This window comes from Mustela erminea, chromosome 5, assembly GCF_009829155.1.
Source record: "Mustela erminea isolate mMusErm1 chromosome 5, mMusErm1.Pri, whole genome shotgun sequence".
Lineage (NCBI taxonomy): Eukaryota > Metazoa > Chordata > Mammalia > Carnivora > Mustelidae > Mustela > Mustela erminea.
The window spans coordinates 69,945,258-69,968,012 of record NC_045618.1 but is presented as its reverse complement, the minus strand read 5'-3'; the positions used below and the strand labels follow the sequence as shown (position 1 = coordinate 69,968,012).

Sequence of the window (22,755 nt, the reverse complement as noted above, 5' to 3'; positions counted from 1 at the left end):
ATCCTCTGGACAGTAAATTTTCCTACATATTAACTAGAATTTCACATCCTTGAGTTTACTTTCTGTTCTGTAGTTTGGAACAACAGAGTATCTATTCTGCCACGTACATTAAAGGTTATCAAATGTTTAAAGGTCTTTTTCATGTTAGGATTCTCACAAACACATGGGGAATGTTGTTTGACTATCTATCTAGGCACCTCATGGCCCAGTCAAGTTGACACATTAAAATCAACCATTATAGCCATATTTTAGTTTATGAAGCTATTCCTAACTTTGTCTAGTTCTCCTTTTAGTTCTGTCAGTTTTTGCCTTATATATTTTTAGGTTACATTATGATGTATACAAATATAGAGTTATATATTCCTAGAAGAATGATCTTTTATTATTAGGGAATGGTCCTATTTATCTCTAGCAATTGTTATATATTGAAGTCTACTTTATCTGGTATTGGTGTAGTGATATCAGATTTCCTTTTATTAATGTTTACATATTTTTTCTTTTTACTTTCAGCCCTTTAATGTCTTAAATTTAAGATGTGATATATTGTGGTTTTAAAAAAATACAGTTTGAGGGGTGCCTGGGTAGCTCAGTGGGTTAAAAGCCTCTGCCTTTGGCTCAGGTCATGATCCCAGGGTCCTGGGATCGAGCCCTGCATCGGGCTCTCTGCTCAGCGGGGAGCCTGCTTCCCTTCCTCTCTCTCTGCCTGCTTCTCTGCCTGCTTGTGATCTGTCTGTCAAATAAATAAATAAAATTAAAAAAAAATAGAGTTTGAAAGAGTTTGACTTTTATTTATTTATTTAAAAAAGATTTTTATTTGAGAGAGAGACAGTGAGAGCAGGAACACGAGCAAAGGAAGTGGGAGAGGGAGAAGCAGGCTTGCCGCCAAGCAGGGACCCCAATGTGGGGCTTGCTTCCATGATCCTGGGATCATGACCTGAGCTGAAGGCAGAAGCTTAATGACTGAGCCACCAAACTTTGACTTTTCAATGAAGTATTTAGTTCATTTATTGTTAATACAATTACTGATACATTTATGGCTAAATCTATTATCTTACTATTTGTTATTCTACATTTCTCTTTCTGTTGCCTTCCTTTGCATAAGCAATATTTCTATTGCTTTTCTATTTCTAGAATATAAATAGAAAATAGGAATAGAAATGGAATATTTAAGTTACTTATCATTCTTTTAATGTTCTTTATGTGGTTATTTTTAGGATTACGACATAACTATTTGATTAACTTCAGTACTTTTACTACTTTGTGAGCCATGTAACAATTTAGAGCATTTTAACTTTCCTTATCTATTTCTGTGCCATTGTTATCATGTATATAATTCATTGTGTATTGTAAAACTAACAAGACAGCAGTAACCAATAACTTGTGTTATTGTCAACATGTTTATTATTTGTGTAGTTTTACCTACAACATTTCAGTTTTTTTTTCATTTTTCTGCATTTCTGTGATTCTATCTAGAGTAATTCTCCTTCTGCTTGAAGATTTCCTTTCATTTTTTAAAAAGTGTGGAACTAATGGTAGTGAACTCAGTCACTTTTCATTAGGAAAAAGATCCTTATTTTGCATTTATATTTGGATAAAATTTTTTTTAAAGATTTCATTTATTTATTTCACAGAGATCACAATTAGGCAGAGAGGCAGGCAGAGAGGGAGGAAGGGAAGCAGACTCCCCACTGAGCAGAGAGCCAGATGCGCAGCTCGTGCTCCCAGGACCCTGGGATCATGACCTGAGCCGAAGGCAGAGGCTTTAACCCACTGAGCCACCCAGGCTGGGTGGATAAATATTTTTATGGAGCATAGCACTCCAGGTTGGTAGTCTTTTCTTCTGGCAATTTAAAGGTACCATTCTGTCACTTCAGATCTCCACTTGTTCTTTTAAAAAGTAAACTGACAGTCTGTAAACTGAGGGTTTTGGAGGGGAAGGGATGGGGGGTCGGGTGAGCCTGGTGGTGGGTATTAAGGAAGGCGCATATTGCATGGAGCACTGGGTGTGGTGAATAAACAATGAATCCTGGAACACTGAAAAAATAAAATTACATTAAAAAAAGAAAAGTAAGCTGACATTCTTGTTATTCTTCTGTTGAAGTGATATGTTTTCTGTCTATTTTAAAAACTTTATTTTTGTTTTTCAGCATTTTTACTATTCTGGGCATAGATATGGTTTTCTTTGTATTTAACAAGCTTGCAATTTCTAGAGATTCTGAGTTTTTCACCTTGATTTCTTTGGGAAATTTGGAAAATTCTCAGAATATTCTCAAATATTGTTACTACTTCCTATTCTCTCAGGTCTCTTTTGTGGGACTCTAGTTATACATCTGATAGAACTTTTACCATGTCTCTCTGTGCTTATACTTTTTTCTGATATTTTCAACTTTTTTCTTCCCTCCTTGTACAGTTTTTATATTTTCTAATCACTAATTTACAACTATTCCCTCTGCTGTGTCTAATGTGCTGTTAAACTTCTATATTGAATGCTTATTTGTAGTATTTTCAAATTCTATACATTTTGTTTTTTGTTTTATGTGTAATTTGGTAATTTGTATTTTGTCATCTATTCTAATGTACATGTTAATTACAATTATTTTAAAGTCCATGTATGATAGTTCCAATATCTAGATCATATGTAGGTCAGTTTCTATTTCCTAGATTTTTCTCTTGGTTTTCGATAGTTTGATATTGTGCCCTGCCATACTTGCTAATTTATTATTAAAATCTAGAACTTACCTATGAAAAAATTGTAGGGAATCTGGATAATGTTATCTTCCTTGAGGAAAATTTACTTTTCCTCTCAGACACAATTAGAGAAGGAACAGATCATCTTGATACAGTCAGAGACTGACATAGTACGAGTCTGGGTTTCAGTATTTATAAGGCATCATCTAATTTTGTTAGTTCTTACTCCTAGAACGTAGTCCTTCAGAAGTCAACTAGAAACCTCGAGTGTTACCAAGGCTCCTCTTCCCTGCTAGGTTCTGAACTCTAATTGTTGTCTTCTCTCACCTCTGGGAAGCTGAGGAATTAAAAAATACCTTAAGGGGTAAGGTCAAGAATATCAGGTTTACCTCAGTACTTTGCTGGTTCTTGGCCTTTCATGTTCTGTCTGATTTTGTTCTATGTATTTCCAAACATTTTCAAACATTTACAAACATTTTGTATATGTCATCTAGCTCTTAAAGTTCTCAGCAGATGAGTTGATCCTGACACAGTTCACACTGTTGTAGTGGGAAACTTAAAAACCATTTTTAATAATGTCTTATAAGCTTACCAGGAGAATACATTAAATATTACTGTTCTGTAGTAGTTATAGGAGTATTTGAATATATTGGGAAGTATAAATAAGGAATAAAGAATAGTGAATTGAATAAGAAAATAATGGTTAAGGAATGGTTAAGGAATATATAAATCAGTATTATTGGCTAGAATAGGTTTAAATATTAGCCATGACATATACATAAAAATGAGTCTATTATGAACTACCTCATTGTAGTGAAGAATAAAATTATACTTAGAACAACACTGTGTGGCATATATACTTATTGGACTTAGAACATATTTGTAAATGCATTTATTCCAGTTCTCCATTTCTTTCTTTAGTATTCCCAATAATATTCTATTTGTTATACTTTGGTTTTGTAAAAGAAAAATCCTTAATTTTATCCCTAGAATTATAGTCATTTATTTAAAAAAAAATACTTTCAGATCCCTGCCATGGACCCAAACCTTAGAACACTTCCTTAATTTAGTATTTGAACCAGTATCTGGAATATGTCAAATTCTTATTTGTAGCTGTGATTGTTATTATTCTGAGTAGTTTTAGTAAGTGCTATTTGAATTATAGTCCCCTGCTGGACCTTGTTCTTGTGTAATGTTGTGTTTGCTATTTGTTCAAACAGAACTTCCTAATTTAAAGGAAATGATAATTTTTATTTCTGGGCTTAACTTTGAAATATGCTTTGAAATCTTTCAATGGTGAAATAAAATCTTAAAGCTTATGAAGTAATCCCCAAATGGTATTTTCTATAAAGAAAAGTACCCTTAATAACTCAGCAGTTGTTTACTGTGAATTGTAAATTTACATTCTTTAAGATGGATAAGTTGATGAAAATACCATGTTTCAATTATTTTAGCTGGAATGATCTTGTTTGACTGTGGTAGTTTTGGTTGTCTTATGATAATGAGAACTTTGAGTGGTAGTTCATTCATTTATTTGCTTGTTTATCTATCAATCCAACCATTTCATAAGTATTGACTGGATATCTATTATGTGCCAGAAACTGTTCCAAAGGTTTCAGATACAGCTGTGAGCAAAACAGATTTTGAAAAGAAAAAAAAAAAGACTTCAACCTGTATGGAGCTTACAATTTTGTGGGGGGGAAGAAAGCTAGTCAACAAAATCAAATAATAAGTAAGTTACCTTGTACATTAAATGTAAGTTACCTTGTACATTTGATTTATTTCAAAAAAATAAATCTCTCAATATCTTTCCTGTATATCATACCACATATATCGTACAGTCATCATGTTTACATTATATCCCTGGTACTTACTTATTTTATAACTGGAAGTTTGTGCCTCCCTCTCCTTGCCCTGACCCATAACCACAAGAGGTCCGGTCTCTTTTTTCTGTGAGTTTGTTTCGATTTAACATATAAGTGAAATCAGATAGTATTTGTCTTTCTCAGTCTGAGTTATTATACTTAGCATGATGCCACCAAGGCCCATCCATGTTGTTGGAAACAGTAAGATTTCCTGGACAAACACATTTCTAGTGTGACTCCCAGGGTTTTGGAATGAAAGTGCTAGTGAGGTGCTCTGAAGCTTAAGCTTTATTAGCTTCACTGTCCATGGGCTTTTGGTGGTTGTAATGGGGTAAGTGTGTGAAGATTAAGCAGGGCCCTGAATTCCTTTATAAGAACTTGCTTGTTTCTTGAGGTGCCACAGCATTGGACATTTTGAGCAGAGAAAAGATGATTCTTGTGGTAGGCATATTAATGCCCCTTCCCCCAGATATGTCCATGTCTTAATCCTTGGAACCTGTGAATATATTCCCTTACATGGTAAAATAAATTTTGGAGATATGGTTAAGGATCTTGGGATAGGATGGGTACCCTGGATTATACAGGTAGGTCCACTGTGATTATAAGAGGGACGCAGGAGAGTCAGAAGGTGATATGACCATAGAAACAGAGGTCAGAATGATGTGGCCATGAGGCAAGGAATGTGGGCAGTTTCTAGAAGCTGGAAAAGGCAAGGAATGGATTCTCTCCTACAGCTTTTAGAAGGAACTCAGTCCTGATAAAACACCTTGATTTTTAGCTCTATGAGCTCTGTTTTTTAGACTTCTGGCTTCCAGAATAATAAGATCACACATTTGTGTTGTTATAAGCTTGTGGTGATTTGCTAGAAGAGCAATAGGAAACAAATACAATTGGAAAAGGATCAGTCTGGTTGCCCTATTAAAAATAGATTATGGGGCCAGGGGAGGAAGCTGGGAGGCCCAGGGCAGGCTATTGCAGTGGCTGGAGGACAGCGAAAGGATGACTTGGACCACAGTGTAGATAGGTAGAGTGGGAGGGGAGTGTGAGAAGTAGGCAGATTTCTTTTTTGCCCAAAGTTCTGGCTCCATTGTGTCTCTTCTAAAACATATGTTCTCCACATGCTTCACTAGTAGGTAAATAAAATGAGGTTGCTAATTTTTCTTTTGGTCTTTTCACATGTGGTCCACTATTTGCTAGAAGAGACCGGGGTTGGGGAACTGGAGATGTCCTCTTGAAAAGTCCATATTTTATCTTAGGTGGCAGACCACCTTTACCAAATTCCTTTTTTCAGTAAATGGCATGGATAAGGAGCTTGGCAAAACAACGTACCATACTCCCCAGTGTGTATTGAGATGCATAAATTCCCTTCAGAGCTACTTGAGATAGGTGGTGATGCCTTTTCTCCACCCCCGTGGACCTGACTTTCTTTTTCTCTGGTTTCCATGGCTCCTGGGCATCTCCTCTGCTTCCCTGCCATGTGGGTATTTGTGGACATGTTCACCCCTCGAAGGCTATTGCTGTCTTGATTTTTTTCTTCACTGTCTATAGTAAAGCCTTGCTCAAAGGAGCTCCCTAAATATTTCTGGAATATTTCTGGAATAAATCCCCTTGTCTTGGCTCCATCATATTTTTATTGCCACATGGATTCATGGGTCTGAGGCACAGAAACCAATATGTACTAAAGAAACCCAATTTATAAGCCCCCTTCATCTCAAAATAACAAATGTAAGCTTTGAAAAACACAGTTTCCTGTGCAAACCCTGAGATATCAGAAGAGATGTCTTTCAATTTCCTTGTCCTGTGTCTTTCTTTTCTACCTAGGGTTCTTTGCTCTCACTTGGTGACAGGTGGCGTGCTTTCCCTTGGGTGGCCAGGATGTGTCTCACAGTGGAAAATTAAACGTCCTCCAGCTTCTTCTAGGCTCTTGTGATTCTTGGGATAGATCCTTATTTTATTTTTCTTTCTGAAAGGGAATGCTGTAGGAAGATACAGCTATTTTTCATCTTCACAGAAAATACTCTGATCCTGGCTCAGTTCATAAAAATGCATTTTTTTTTTTGCTATACACAATTAAATTATAAAAGAATAGAAATAAAAACCAATAGCCTAGCATTAGGCCCATATGAGAAAGGGTGCAAAGAAAGCAGTAAGTTTTGAACAGGGTTTTGGGAGAGTTTTCTCAGAAAGGACTGCCCAAAGGCTCCAAGAAGAGGACGCAGCCTCTACCAGGAAGCAGAGAGAAGCCTAGAAGCAGTGGAATGTGAGAGGTCACAGGGCTGCAAGGCTAATGGGGAGGGAGTGTGTGTTTGAGGTAGACCATGGAGCATGGCATTCAATAACAGAGTCCTCTTCTTCCTCTCCTTGACCTCTGAATACAGGCACACAGCAATTTGCATTTTCCCTGCCAACTCTGCACAGTGCCATTTAACATCTCCTGATACCCAAAATCTCTTTCACACTGCTTTCATAAGAAGGCAGCTCAGTGTTTGAAATCTGGTTGTATTGCATGATCTTGTGAGGACTTTTTTTCCTCATTTATAAAATGGAACTAATAATAGCATATACCTATTGGTACCTGGATTGTTCTGAGGAATAATGAAATAAAGTATGTCAAACAGTTCTCAAAGTATCTAGTTTTTAACCAGTGCTCAATACATGCTAGCTGCTATTATTAACATTATATTGTGGTAATTCTTAACTCTCTAGTTGTGGAATCTATACTTATAGAAAGCAATATACCACAGACTTATATGAAGATTTTATCGATTTTTACTTATAACTTATGTAATCCAATTCGTGCATGGTGGAAGAAGAATGAACTAGTTAAAAATTTTTATGTTTCTTTGTGAAGCTATAGTAAGCCATGGGAGGAATAGAGCTTCCAATAAATCAAATTTTCCAAATATCTGGACCTGATGAGCAAATTGGCTCAGCCAAGAGGAAAACAAACCCAAGGCTTTTTAGTATTTGTTTGAATCCCCTAACTCTGTTTCCAAGCTCTTTTGTCAGGACAAGAATAAAAAAAAATTTGTGGGAAGATTTTTCTCTTTTGCTTCAATTCTCTTTAGTTTGCTGTTCAAATGTCAATAAGTCCCAGCAGCTGCAGGTCACCACTGGGTTTCAATAGGAAACCCCGATTTAGGACACATATTTTTCAATTGTATCAGAATGTGCTTTTGGAGTCAAATCAGGAAATCTTGGAGGGTGGGGGAACTCTTTTCTTTAAAGCTCTCCCCACTCATTGTTCTTTCCTCATGTCTTTAATGAATTGCTTTGGCTCCCAACCACGAGACCAGATTGTGAAGAATGAAAGAAAATACAAAAAGGAAAAAGCTTAAGTTATTGATTTGGCTTGAGGGTATTTTTCTGAGACTTCTGACCCAACCCAAAAAAACCAACAACCCCAAACCCCAAATGACACTCCATGTTTGGAGACATTCTTCAGCTTTTGGATTGGGACCAACTTTGTTGAGGAAGTACAAGTTCCTGTCATCAGGGTTTATACAGAGCCCCCAGATTTTTTGTGGTGCTTCATCATTTCATGATTTTGGGGATATAAAGCCAATTGCCTGAAGACTATCTCCCAAACCACATTTGGTGAAGGACAAAATGCTCTGGATTTAATTGAAGAAAGACAGTTGTGTTCATTAATTAGGAATTTGTACTTGCTATGATCACTTATGGGTCCAATGGAGGCCTCCTAAATCTTCCTTCTTACTCTTGGTCTTCTAACAGAGCTACTGAATTCACCGACTAGTCTTAAATATTAAGGTGTTGGGAGTTGTTCATAGAAAAACTAAGAGAAAAAAAGACATAGATGCCTGCTGGAAATAGAAGCTGGATCTTGTCTAAATTATTATAGTATGAAGGAGAAGAGCCCAGATTAGGGGTTGGGTGTTGCCTCCAACAACTTGGGGAAGAATCAATGGGTATTTGCCAGTTTCCACTAAGAATATTCAGAAAATTAGAAAATAACTTCAAATCTGTTTGAGAAATAATAATACAAGCAAATTTAAGACTGACTATCCAAATCTGGGTGATTTTTTTCTTACTTACTTGCTATTTTTGTTTTCTTTTTTTTTTAGAAAAATGGTTTTTATTATTTTTTTCTGTTTGCAAAGTGCTTTCCATGTACTTTCTTATATAATGATGTCAACACAAAGTGGCATTATTTTTTTGAGGAACTACAGATAAGGAGAGGTCATGAGTTAAAACATGCTTACATGCATAGTTGGTAGAAGGAAGATCTGGCTTAAAGATCCAGACCTCCTCCTCTTCTATGCATGCTTGGTCATCAAATTCTCGTTTTTATAGGTCCCAAAAGTCTTGGTAACAAAGAACAACATCTCAACTGAGGTTAAAAATTTCCAGCAGGGTTGTGTTACATCCCTCCTGTCTTTCAAACTTGTGTTTTAGTGATTGGATGACACTTGGGTTTTTTTTTTTTTTTAGCTTTTTTATAAAGATTTTTTATTTGAGAGTGAGATAGTGAAAGAGAGAGAAAACATGACCAGGGGAAAGGGCAGAGGAAGAAGGAGATGCTAACATTGGACTTGATCTCAGGACCCTGAGATCTTGTCCTGAGATCTTGACCTGAGCTAAAGGCAGATGCTTAACCAATTGAGCCACCCACGTGCCCCAACACTTGGATGTTTTTGATGAAACTCTTTCTTCCAAATGGAAAGACAAGCATATGTACATACATAAGTGGATGTGGTTTTATTATCTGAAACCTATCATCTGCAGGATCAGATAATTATTGTAGGGAGGGACGGGGTAGAATTCTTGTCATTTATCCTAAAACTAAGGTTACTCTTTTTGGTAAATGTTTCCTAACATTTAACTGTTTTCTAAATGACCACTTCATAAAATAAATGAGGTATCCTTATTTAGTTATCTTGGATAAGGTAACATTAATCATATGGCTCAAAGATAAGCATTCTAGGAGTGCTTCATTGATCTTTTATTTGATTGAGGCAGGCATCAAATTATGCAGGCCTTTGAGTTTTGGAAAGTGGAGGCTACTTCCATTATCCTGTATGAAGGAGGTCTTCGTGGGTTTAATTACCTATTTTTTACTATGCCTATTTTTCTGTATTCTAGAGTAGATTCAAAGTAAGTGTCTAAGACAATTCTACCTCTGCTAATGGCTCTTCTCCTTACTTGTTGAAATGATGAAGGATAGCTTCCTATTTAGGTAAATGTCTTTGTTAGGCTCCTCAGCTATCACAAAGGAATGTTAACACTATTACCAGCTTGATTTTCTGTCCCAAGAATTTGTACTCCGCTAGCAACACAGCATTTTTTTTTTTTTTAGGAATTTCTATCTGAAACTCAGTCATTTAGCATTTAGCACAAGTGCAGGTGAGAGAAATAATAATGAGGGTGATTTATGGAAGGACTTGCTGTTTATTTATTCATCTAAATATCCTAAAATACATGTCTGAATTTAATCAGCTAGGTAGAGACTGAGTACAAAACTCTAGCATTGGCTCCTCTGAATTGTGTTTGGAATGAGATCTCTAGAATTTTTACAAAACACAGCTCTTAAAAACGCATTTTATGTTCTTTGTATCAAACAATGACTTCCTTATGAAGACTTCTCAGAGAAATTATTGTTTGAGCCAAGAATTAATACATAATTGTACTTTTCCTGAGAAACTGGTTTATTTTTGCTATATAGGCTGTGAAATAAATGGAAATAGACAAGACTTTCCTTTTTCTGTAGAATTTGTGGCTCACTTAGAACAGGTATGTAGGTGATCACATCAGGTAGTTTTATTTTCATTGTTGACTTTAGTTGGTCATCATCCTTGCTTCTATATCTTCTTTGACTCCCTTTATTTTTAACATTTAAACTATTACCCTGTTTTACATTCTTGAGTCATTGTTTTGGAGATGATCTTGTATGTAAACACTCTTGGATGTCTGAAAAAGTGTTCTTATTGCTCCTTCACACTTGATTGATTATTTGGCTGAGTATAGAATTCTGAGCTCAAACATATTTTTCCTTAAAACTAGAAGGCATCACTTCAATGTCTTCTATCCTCCTTTCTCCTGATGAGAATTTTCATGTTAGTCCAATTCTTAGGTCTCTAGGGCTAACCATTTTTTTTTCTCTTCTGAAATTTTAAAATACTTTCGTCGTCTTTGGAGCTCAAAATTTTGTAGATAACAGTGGGTCCCTTTTCATTCATCCTGATTGGGTCTTGGTGGCTTTTTCACTTTGAAGACAGCTCTTAACTCTGGTGCAGGGACATTTTCTTCTGTTTATTTGATTATTTCTATTTAGCCATTGTTTATGTACCCTTCTTGTAAGTGTTCTTTTTCACATCTTCCTCCTCTTTGTCATTTTGCTATGTATTTTAAGAGCTTTCTTCAGTTTTTTTTTTCATTCTGTATATCCTACCTATTTTTCCATTAAGTAGTTTTAATTTCCAGGAACTCTTTCTTGTTGTGTTATCTTTGTTCCCATCAGCTTGTTCTTGCTTCATGAATGCCATGTCTTGAATAACTTCAAGGTACTAATCAGCATAAAAACTATTTTCTCCATCCATTTTCAGTATTATCTCTTCTTCTTGAATCGTTGTCTTTTGTGGTATTGAGCTTTCTCAGACATCTGCTGGCTTATAGTTATTGGTTTGTGTTTACATAAGAGGGCTGTTGCAAAGGTCTTTCCCCTCGCTAGCCTTTTCCCTTAAATTGGAAGGCTGGTGATGTTGCCAGCTCACAGGGAGGTTTTTCTGTATGTCTTAGATTTTTCTCACTGCTATAGCAGAATACCATAAACTGGGTGACTTATTAACAACAAATCTATTTATCATGGTCTGGAGATTGGGAAGTCTGAGATCAAGGAGTCAATGCGTCTCGTGTCTGGTGAGAGCCTGGTTTCTGGTTAATAGATGGCTGTCTTCTTGCTGTGTCCTCACATGATGCAAGGGGCAGGGGACTCTCTGGGACCTCTTTTATAAGGGCATATACCACTCATGAGGGCTCTACCCTCATAACCTAATCACTCCCAAAGGCACTCAAATATCATCTCATTGGGAATGTTCCAACAGAGAAATTTTGGGGGACCATAAACATTCAGTCTATAGCCTGGCAAATTCCACAGCTGCCTCAGTAAGGCAGGGTTTACTAGGACCTGAGTCTCCCGTAGCTGATGTGGAGGTTTAGAGCTTCTACTTTCTTAGATCTGAACACCCATTCTTGGTTTCCTCCCTAGGCATGTTGCCTAATCTCTTTACTGAGCAAGGGTAGGAGTATTTGGGGGGCCCAGCTAGCTCAATTTTCTTTAATTATTCTGGTGATACTCCAAAACTAGAATGCACAGATAATTTATCTTCTAAGCCAAGACACCTTTGAAAGTGAGAAGTTATTTTGTCAGGACAATATGCATAAACTGGTACTGTCACCCTATCCATAGCACATTTTAAACCTTTGTATTTATTGACTGAATTTGGAACTTCTCTGGGGCTTCACTGGGAATTTTAAAAATTTATGAACACCTGCTAGCTTCTACTCTTGTTTTCCAGCACTGTTATGTTTTTATTTTTTTTTAAAAAAATATTGCTGTTATTTTAGTGAGACCTGGATGGGAAGTGAGGTAGAAGGACATACTTGCTTGCTCTCTTGAACTGGAAGGTCTTTGAACTTCACTTTAAACATATGTGGGCTCACTATATTTTATACATCCTGTGTATCACTTTACTTCTTTTTGGAACCACACAAATTCAGTGATAACAGTTATGTAACAGTGAGCTTACTCTAGTAGATCCTAAATCTCCTGGTGGGTACTTTTCTTTCAGTATTCTCATAGCTGGAAGGGTCCTGCAATGCCAATGAAATATTGAGCATTAAGTCACTGAACCTCTGAGCAATTATCAAGGGGAGTTGTTTATGGAGGATTCATTTTTAGCTTCCCTTCCTTATAAGATGTGACTTATTGCCAAGAGGGGTTTCTATCCCCTCACCCACTGTCTTAGCACATGGAAGATTGTTAGTTCTTGGCTTAGCATAGTTAAGTTAAAGGCAGAAAACTGTAGGGATGTAGAACAAAGCCAGAATGTTGCAGAGCTTAGTGAGGGGATAGGAAATATGCCATAGTTTATTAATAAAGACTCTGTTCAGAAGGACTGTACCTACTGGAAGTGCAGAGCAAAGATATAATAATGATTTAGAAGCCAAAAGAGGATTTACTGGCTCTAACAAAGTCTCAAGGGACAAGAGCAATGTGGACACCCAGAAGAGCATTCAAACTTTCCTAGTATAGAAATTACTCTTCTGGCCGCTTTGGGAAAGGGTTATAGTTCTTGGGGAGGGTGGTTACATGGAGACATTGGACAGGAGTCAAGATTCTGGTTTTTGGAGTGAGTAAAATTAGCTGCAGAACTATAGAATTCTATCTCTGGATGTGCTTTGTATAAATGAGAAATTTAAAAATGATCATCATCTGTATGTGTATGATGTAAACGAAAGGCAATTGAATAAATAAAAATTAAACATATCCAAGTTTTGACTTATAGCTAAAGCTAATCTTTACATTATAAGCAGGATGCTAGGTGGGCCAGGTTGACCTTTGCCCTGCAGAAGAGTCCTCCCAACCTTCACCCTCCCAATAACATCTGTTGTTTTCCTCTCAGCAGTTTTACTATGCCTGTGTTAAGGTAGGAATGTTTATAAACAAATTGTCCAAGCTTCTTAAGTACCCTCACCCTCCAAAATACCATTTTGGGCTTTGATATTTTTGCTTTTTTGTTAGGGATCCAGTAAGAACGGGAGGAATGTATCTTTATAGCCAAGGTTTGAAATATTTCATTTGAGGGATGCTTGGTTACGAGGTTGCTTCTGCATGAGTTTTGGATTTCAGAGTTGTATATGTTAGGGGCAAGCCCACTCAGTGTGGTTAGTTAGCTGTGGCCATCAGTCCAAGATCATTCTTACCAGAAATTAGGTGAGCTAGCCTTGAAAACATGAGCAGTCACAGAGCACTGACTTTAATACATAGGTAATAGGTAAGAAGAGAGCCATGTAGGTGGATGTCAGACACACATTCTGCAAAGGTAGAAACTCAGCTATAACCAAAGACAGGGTGTCATTTGTCAGAAGCAGTTTTCAGAAGTGAACACAACATCATACTTGAGACTTGAACCAAAGAGACTGTGGAGACATTAGCATTCCTCTGGGACTTTTAGGAAAAAATAGTCAACTCTTACAAGCCACGGTGCCTGGTGTTTGGAGGATGGTGATGGGGATAAAATATATTCCTTTCTTTCTTCCCCTCTTCACCTCCTGCTTCTTGTCCTCTCACTTCTACTTTTAGCTCTTCTTCTCTTTGCTTTCCCCTTGCTCTTCCTTCCCCCATCCCTAATATATGACTCTAAGTTACTTTCTACCGTCCAGTCTTCTTTAATTCTGTGGTTGTATGTACCTTCTCCAAACTTGGACTCTTATCACTATCCCTATATTTTTTACCATCTATCACTTACCCAGGTGGAGAACTGTGAGATTAAGAGAAATGATTAAGTCACTCATCATGAATGATGAGTGAAATGATTAAGTCACTCATCATGAATGTTCAACATTGACATCTGGTAAATTTTTTGCTGGTCTTCATCCAATAGCTTTCATTTTTCCATCATTACTCCTTTGTCAACTCTGAATTCAGTAAAATGGAGCAAGAACTTGCTACTTCTACTACAAAAATGTATTCTGCTAGTGTTTCTGGGGAGCACTGTCTCTTCTTTCCCTCTGCAAATTTTAATTTATGCACCATCATAATCTTTGAGTTTGTTGTTCTTTTATTTTGTTTTTTTTTGTACTGGTTTTTTTTTTTTAAGATTTTATTTATTTATTTGACAGAGAGAAATCACAAGTAGATGGAGAGGCAGGCAGAGAGAGAGAGAGAGGGAAGCAGGCTCCCTGCCGAGCAGAGAGCCCGATGCGGGACTCGATCCCAGGACCCTGAGATCATGACCTGAGCCAAAGGCAGTGGCTTAACCCACTGAGCCACCCAGGCGCCCCTGTACTGGTGTTTGCATTTGTTTCCCGAAGATATTATTTAAGCAGCTTCCAGCAAAGGGCAAGTTTCCATCTCCTGGTGATGTGCAGTTCCTCTCACTATGCCTGGGTTGTTTAGAAATATCACCTTTGCTCAGTGACCTAATAAGGTCAGTAACTACACCAGTCCCTTCGTTATGGTTCTGTTTGGCTATATTGTATTTTTTCACTTTGTAGGGAAAAAAAAAAAAATCCCTTCCCAGGTGGTGTTTGACTTTCAGCAGCCTTCTCCTTTAGGAACTACTTGGAGTAAAGAGAAAGGGTCTTTGTGGAGCTAAAGGGATGTAGAAATTGGAGACACATAATGTTTTGTTTTATGGCTGGCATCAGAATTACTATGAGACACATTTCAGCTTTCCATTTTGGGACTTTCCAACACATGTTCCAGCATTTAGGCTGGAAAAAACCAATGCCCTTCAAATTCTAAAGGAAAGAATTCTTGAAACCTTGAGACAATCAAAGTAACCTAAGTGATATTAGTTTAATTAGTTATATGTTTCTTTGTGTCAAAAATTTAATTTCAGCCTGATTTCTCTTTCTCTTTAGAAGTGGAACGGATCGTGAAAGCAAATGACCGTGAATATAATGAAAAGTTCCAGTATGCAGTGAGTAAAACATACACAGCGCATACATGCTGGGATGGGTTTTACCTTAAGGACAGTTGAATTCATGCCTTCTAGAACTTTATGACTTCACTAAAAGCTTACTATGTTTAGACCCATTTTAGTATCAGGGTCCTATATATTTCTATAAATACAGATTTTAACATTATTTATACACTTATTTTTGTCCTGCAGTAAGAGTGGTTGGTATGCCCTTTGGTATAGGAAGAAGATAAAATTTCTTTCTAAAGAAGTGATGTTTATTTCATTTTGGTGCTGATTTGGCCACTAGAACACATAGGAAAATATAAACATGGGCCTCTATGGTTACCCTCATGGGTAATTCTTGGTGATAAAAGTGGTGGTATTGGCTGATGGGTGATAAATAGCTTTGGGGGATTTTCTGTAAGTAACTCAGGCTGAATTTGGAGAAGTATGTGTAGGACAGAGTTTCCAGGTCCTGAATGATTGTTTTTATCAAGTGAGAAGTGATGATTAGTTAAAATGTATGGGATTCAAGTTTATACTGAACTACTTTTTAAAAAATTTTAAATGAGGATTTTCTACATTTTTATTAGAAATATTATCTATTAAGTCACTGGCACTGTTCTAGGAACTTGTGGTACATTGATGAACAACTTCATGAATTACAGGATGGCCCTCATAAAGATCTTCTCATCTTTCTGTGACTCAACCTAAGTTACTACATGGAATCTTTTATAAGCTCTAAGAAAGATAACTAATAGAATTGATTTTGTGGGTGACATTTGCCTCGTAAGACCTACTATAAGATCGAGTACAGCAGCACATTTCATGAAAGAAAGTCTCAATTCAAAGATGGTTTTGATAACTACGAAGGCAGGCATATTTAAGCAGTATCCATTTAGGCACTAGCAAGATGACAGAGTTTTGCCCAATGGATAGTTTTTAGCATTTTGTTCTTATTGGCAGGTATTTTTCATATATGGAGATGGATGCATTGGGCTATTATAGCTTGGTACTATTAAATATTCAGCAAAGGTAGCTAACAATTCCTTTTTTCTCATACTGTGCTAATCATCTAATTATAATTTGTTGATCAGTGAAAGTTTTCTGACAAAGAATTAGTATGCTGGCTCTTTGACAGATTTCTCATTATAAAATAATATATTGGAACTCTGGTTTTCTTTGTTAATCTTATAACCTTGGTTAACAGAAGTCTGCCCTTGGGAGAAGGAATCCTTCTCAGGAGGGTAATGAACATGTTTCTTAGCCTTAAAGAATGAGACTAAAATTCCTCATGGTGATTAATGCCACTTTGTGTGGCTTTTAGTTATTTGGCTTCTATCATCATCATCAGAATTGGCCCCATGCCTTTATATCCCTTCTATAGCTAGTCCTTTAACTGTAGAGGATGACTCTTGAAAGCCATGACCACCAAACCCCAAATCAGAGGACTAGACATGTGTATATTTTAAGACCTTGAGGAAAACAGTAATAAGTAATCTGCTATGGGGTAATTATGCATTTAAGTATATGGCTGTGTTTACTTGTTTTCTAGTGTGTAACAAGTATTTTCATTCTGTGAGTAGTAACTCTATAAGGAAAGCCTACCACTCAGATTAAATAGATGTTAACAGTTGGCCATGATGGTTTCAGATCACCAATGATACAGAGATGGTTTTCTTTTGAGCTTTCATGATATTGAACAAAAGCACACAGATTTGTGGCTGCAGCTGTGTTTTCTCTTGAGCTTCCTAACAACAAAACGATAGAACAATATTTTATGGCTGTAGCAGATCAAATAAGCAGTTTGCTCTCTAAGAAACAACCTTTCAAGGAAAGGACAAAGTGCATTATGAGCTGGCAAAACCAAGAAGGACAAGAGTTAAGAAAGGGAGGCTGCAGAGGAGAGAGGGGCCCAGGTATCCTTGTTCTATTAATTACTGCTATGGCTCAAGGATGAGGAAGGCCTCCATAAATGGGCATGGGTCCCCAGTAGACAAAGCTGATATTGTCTTGATTTGGGAACTCCCAACTGGATGGCTGTCCATATGGTGAACTGTGGGGCCATTCTCAGTCCTAGTCTATTTGGCTACAAGGTGGGGGTGATACAAGTACTAATTTCATAGAGTTGTTGTAAGGATTAAAGTAGAGAAACACACAATGACCCTATGAGCTTTCTGTGTAGAGATGGGACTACATCTGGTTTTAAGGCTTTTAAACCACTTGCTATATGGAATATATTTGTAAGAAAGGTGAAATCCTAGTGCCTTTTGCTTAACCTCGCCCAGCTTTAAAGGACTGTTACACCAAATGGAAGTAGATTTGAAGAGACCTCAAAACTTGGAATGCTAACAATTGAAAAAACAATATTCCCACTTAAACATTAAAAAGGAGTGGGAATAAACTGAAAGTTTTTACGAAAAAGATACAAGGACAACTGGTGAAGTCCCCCCATATATCATAGAAAGAGTGTTTTAGGATAAAATAGACCATAGTTTGAAACCTTTCTCATTTGCTAACTTGTGAACTCAATTTGCTTCTAATTACCAGTTATTTCATCTGTGAAATAGGGTATTTCCTCATAGGACCATTTATTAAAGATTATATAAAATATTTGATAATAGCAAGACTAGCAAATATACCTGCATATATACATATCTCCTGTTGTGCACCAGGCCCTGTGCTAAACATTTTATATGGATTTTTCTCTTAAAACTAACAAGGTGGTGGGCAAGTAGTCACACTAAATGATTGATTCCCTATGAAGCATCAGATAGAATAAGATAGTGGTAATCAACGTTAGGAAGATGCTGAAAAATTGGCTAAAGTAGTAAAAGCTGTTTTTGCAGTAAATATCATGCCGAAAAATTAGCAGTTCTGTGATACTGAAGGTGTTGAAGTTGCTGATGGTGCAAGGGTTAGAGAAACCAGACTAAAAGTGTATGTAAATGATTGTGGTTATTAGAGACCCCCTCCCAGCCCTGTCAAGTAAGCCATATGGAAATGAGAATTATTCAAGGAGGTATTTAACTGTACCTCAATACCCTGAGGTAAATACCTCAAAGAGGTATTTACCTGCTCTGTACAAAGCATTTGACAAGGTTAGGAAATTGACCTGACACTCTTGGCATGGATATTGATGGGTAGATCCATGACTAACAGAGATAGTAATAAAGATAGTGGTACTAATAACTAATACACACCTGGAGTAATTACCATATGAAAAGCATTGAGCTAAGCACTCTACTATATTAAACTTATTTAACCTCACCACAATTCTATAAATAAGAGCACTTATATTATCTCAGAGCACTTATATTATCTGTGTGTAAAAACATTGAGACACAGAGATCTTACTCAAGTGACTTGGTAAGGTCACATAGTTAGATAGTGACTCCCATTCTTACAGCTATGTGTCCAGCTACATATGAGGTGTTTGGTTTGCCCAGCTCCATACCAGGCCACAAAACCAAGCAAAATGAAGTGGGTCTCCATTTCCAGAACTAATAGGTGGTGAAGCTGGAATTCTAATTCAGATTGGCCAGATTCCAAAGCATGTTTTTCCCATGATGCCATGCTGTTGTTTTGACCAATCCAAAAGTTCCTAAATTTCTTCTCCTTTTCCTCACATATCTACTTATAAAATATTTGTACTCTGGAGACAAAGGCAAATAAAGCAGATAATTTTACAAATGGGAGTCTGAGAATGACCTTAAATCTTACCCTTAGCATTTGTAAATGAGAATTTGGGAGAAAAATTTACACAAAGCTCAGATAAATGGTGTGATTTCCATAAATCCTAAGCCTGGCCAAGCAAACGTTTCTGTTTGAAGGCTGAAGGAAGGTATTTCAATACCTGGAGAACCTTAATTTATTAATGAAGCCTAAAGCTTCAAGGTACGTTATAGGATACAGCATAGGCTTAAAAAATGATCAAAGTGCTTTTAAGAGATAAAGCGTTTAGAACATTAACAAAAGGCAAGGTTAATGATTCTAGGTGAAATTAATTGGTAAATTAGACATGATATTGAGAAAACTGGAAGGTAGAAAACATAAAATTACAAACAGGATTTTGGACTGTTCAGACGTGTACAGCAAAGCAGGACTGGAGAGTGTAGGGAGAGCCGGCCAAGTGCTGGAATTATTATTCTCATTAGAAAGGAGTTCAAAGTTTTCCTGGTTAATAATAGGAATGAATAATGCTAGTAATGAAAACAGTGGTTGCATTAAAATATGTTAATGTTAAAAATGTTAGAAAAATTGTAAAAGTGAGCCAAGCATCCAGACCCATTATCCCTATTAAAAGGAGTTCAAAGTGAATGGTGGAAGCTGTGAAAACAGTTGTAGTTCTATTAAGATGTGTTGATGTCAAAAAAGTCAGGAAAAAGTGTTAGATTAATTATGGCTATTTTCTGATTTTGTTTAAAAATAAAGAAATGACATTGGAAAACATTGGTTTTCTCACTGGTTCTTCTTTCTCTTTTTTAAAAAAGCACAGGCACATACCATCCTCATTCAGTTCTCAAATTCAACAGAATTTGAGAAGGCAGATGAACTCATTTGAGTCATGAGGAAGTTATCCTGCCTCAAACTCAGAAGCTTCAGTCAAGCTGGATGTTTAATATCTGTATGTATTTTATGCACAAATGTAGAGTAGAAGTTCCAAAAGATTTTTTTTTTGAACTAAATTGTTGATCCCATTTAGGAATTGTGCAGGCTTAGATAAGTTGGTGAAAATGTGACCAAATAGTTTTGCATGCTTATAAAGAAAGCCTTCCATCCAAAAATAGCAATTTTGATACCCTGACTTACTCCTAGAATCTTAAAATGTCTTGTCAATATCATGGTTGTTGGATGGAATTTGCTGTTGGTCTTGTGATTTTTTTGTGCTTGCTAGAGCAATAATGATTTGGATTTTCCAAAGAGTGTTCATTAGTGTGACAACTTGGCTCTCTCAGCTGTTAGTGCTACAATGACATGACCAAGACTCCCTTCAAAACAAACTTTTTCCTCCCACCCATTTATACAGGGTTTCATATGTTTCCACTTCTTTTTTCTCTTAGGTGGTTAAGAGTGGAGTAGAAAAATATGGCCCACCATTCTTCTGGGTATGTGAGCTTGACTGAGGTTACAAGGACCTCTTTAGGGCCACATTACAGTGGTATGTCTGTGTTTCTGAGACCAGGCGGGTATAACAGTAAAACTTTGTGTTCCTGTATGTAGGAGTGAAACTGAAGGTTCACTGTCCATTCCTCACCCCCCACCCCAAGGTTTATTTATTTATTTGAGAGGGAGAGAGAGGGGACATGTGCACTCATGTGCGGGACAGTGGGGCGGGGCAGATGGGAAGGGAGAAAGAGAATCTCAAGCAGACTCTCCTCTAAGCATGGAGCCTGATGGGGGCTTGATCCCATGACACTTGAGATCATGACCTGAGCAGAAACTAAGAGTCAGATGCTTAAATGACTGAGCCACAGAGGTGCCCCTGTTTGTTTTTATAGAAATAAAAATGACTTTCAAAATTCAGTATACTCACAATGTGCCTGCTCTAAGCCAGAAACATGCATGTTTGTTGACTGACTTACTTTCCAAAGAAGATTTGAGACTATGTACAAGAAGAATATAAAGCTCAAAGGCATTAACATACACAAGGAAACTGGTATGGAATGAGTAAGTCACAGAGATGAAAGGTACTACATAGGGAATTTGATCAATGGAGTTATAACGGTATTGTATGATGACAGATGGGAACTACACTTGTGGTAAGCATAGTGTAACCTATAGAGTTGTCAAATCACTGTGTTGTACACCTGAAACTAATATAACATTTTGTGTCAACTATACTTCAATTGAAAAAATGAGGAAATTGAGATGAGCAGGCTGTTTTTGTGGGTCCCAAAGTACCTGCCAGAAGGCCTTAAATGCTTAGAATGCCAATGCATTTAATTTAATTTAATTAATTTAATTTAATGCTGCTGGGATTACCAGGACAGGGGATATAGGTTCTGCTCTCTACCTGAGCATATATGATCTACTCAAGGACAGAAGGCTAACCCATAAGAGCAAACTTGGTAATAGGTAACAAGGAAAAGTAATGCTAAGTCCTAATGGTGTGATGTGGCTTGTAAATGTTAGGGAAAGTGTTTGAGGAAGTCTTGCCAGAAAAAATGGGAATTGATGTGAGCCTTGTTTGTTGGACCTAATTGGGCGTGAGGGGTGTGTCATAGGAAATTATTCTTCAGGTAGGTGAGATTATTAAAAAAATTTGAGTATGAGGTAATAGGCTCTCAGGAGTTGAGGAGTCACAAAGTGAAAAAAGAATTTTGTTTGCCTTCCAGATAAAATAGACTAGATACCCAAATGGGGATGCCCAGGTAATACAGAAAATAACTGGGTGGGCTTACAGCTGTAGAATAGGGATATCAGTTAGAGGAAGATGCTTAAAGCTAGGAAAAAAGTAGAATTTGTTGAGGAGTGATGGCTGACCTGTGTGGTATGGGGGTAGAAACCCACATTTACTTAGGGGTGGGGGGAACCCAAGAAGGAGCAGGGAGCAGCAGAGATTGAGAACAAAGGGAGGACAATGAGATGAAAGCCAGAAGAAAGGAGTCTCTCAGGAAATTGGGGGTGGATAACCATATCTAATGCTAGGTGCTCATGAGGTTAAGAACTAAGGAAAAACACCTTTATTTTATTTTTTTTAAAGATCTTTAAACTTCAATATAGTTGCCACACAATGTTACATTAGTTTCAGGTGTACAACATAGTGAGTGGACAAAGCTCTATGCTCACAAGTGTAGCTACCATCTGTCACTGTACAGTGCTATTAACAATACCATTTACTATATTCCCTGTGCCTTTACCTTTTTCTCACATGACTTATTACACACCTGGGAGCCTGTGCCTCCCAATTCCTTTCACCCATTTTGCCCATCCTTCCCCCACATCCCCCACAGTCATCACTTTGCTCTCTATAGGTCTCATTCTGCTTTTGGTTTCTTTATTTCATTTGTTTTGTTTTTTTAGATTCCATATGTGAGTGCAATCATGTAGTATTTGTCTCTCTCAGTCTGATTTATTTCATTTAATGTCATACCTTCTAGATCCCTCCACGCTGTTGCAAATGGCAAGATTCTTTTTACGGCTGCATGATACTCAATTGTATATATCTATATGTATGTATGTATATATATATCACATCCTCCTTTCTATTTGTGCATGAACATTTAGACTGCTTCCACACCTTGGCTATTTTAAATAATGCTGCAATTAACATAGAGATGCATATATCTTTTTGAATAGTATTTTCATTTTTTTTGGGTAAAAATCTAGTACTGGAATTACTGGACCATATGGTATTTCTTTTTTATTTTTATTTTTTTTTTTGAGGAACTTCCTTATGGTAAGAAAAACATCTTTTTCTTTTTTTTTTTTTTATAAGATTTTATTTGTTTTTTTGACAGACAGAGATCACAAGTAGGCAGAGGGACAGGCAGAGACAGAGGGGGAAGCAGGCTCCCCGCTGAGCAGAGAGCCCAATGTGGGGCTCAATCCCA

The 22,755-nt window shown here is 37.0% G+C and overlaps 1 protein-coding gene across 9 annotated transcripts in view; it reads left to right on the top strand.

Annotated features, from left to right (window-relative positions):
- ATP8B4 (ATPase phospholipid transporting 8B4 (putative)) overlaps positions 1-22,755 on the top strand; it is a 268,272-nt gene that overhangs the window by 35,119 nt on the left and 210,398 nt on the right. For all 9 annotated transcript variants that reach the window (XM_032343690.1, XM_032343682.1, XM_032343688.1 and 6 more), the window contains one exon: positions 15,159-15,217. In XM_032343690.1, coding sequence (XP_032199581.1) covers positions 15,159-15,217 — 59 coding nt within the window. The remainder of the gene's footprint in view (positions 1-15,158; positions 15,218-22,755) is intronic.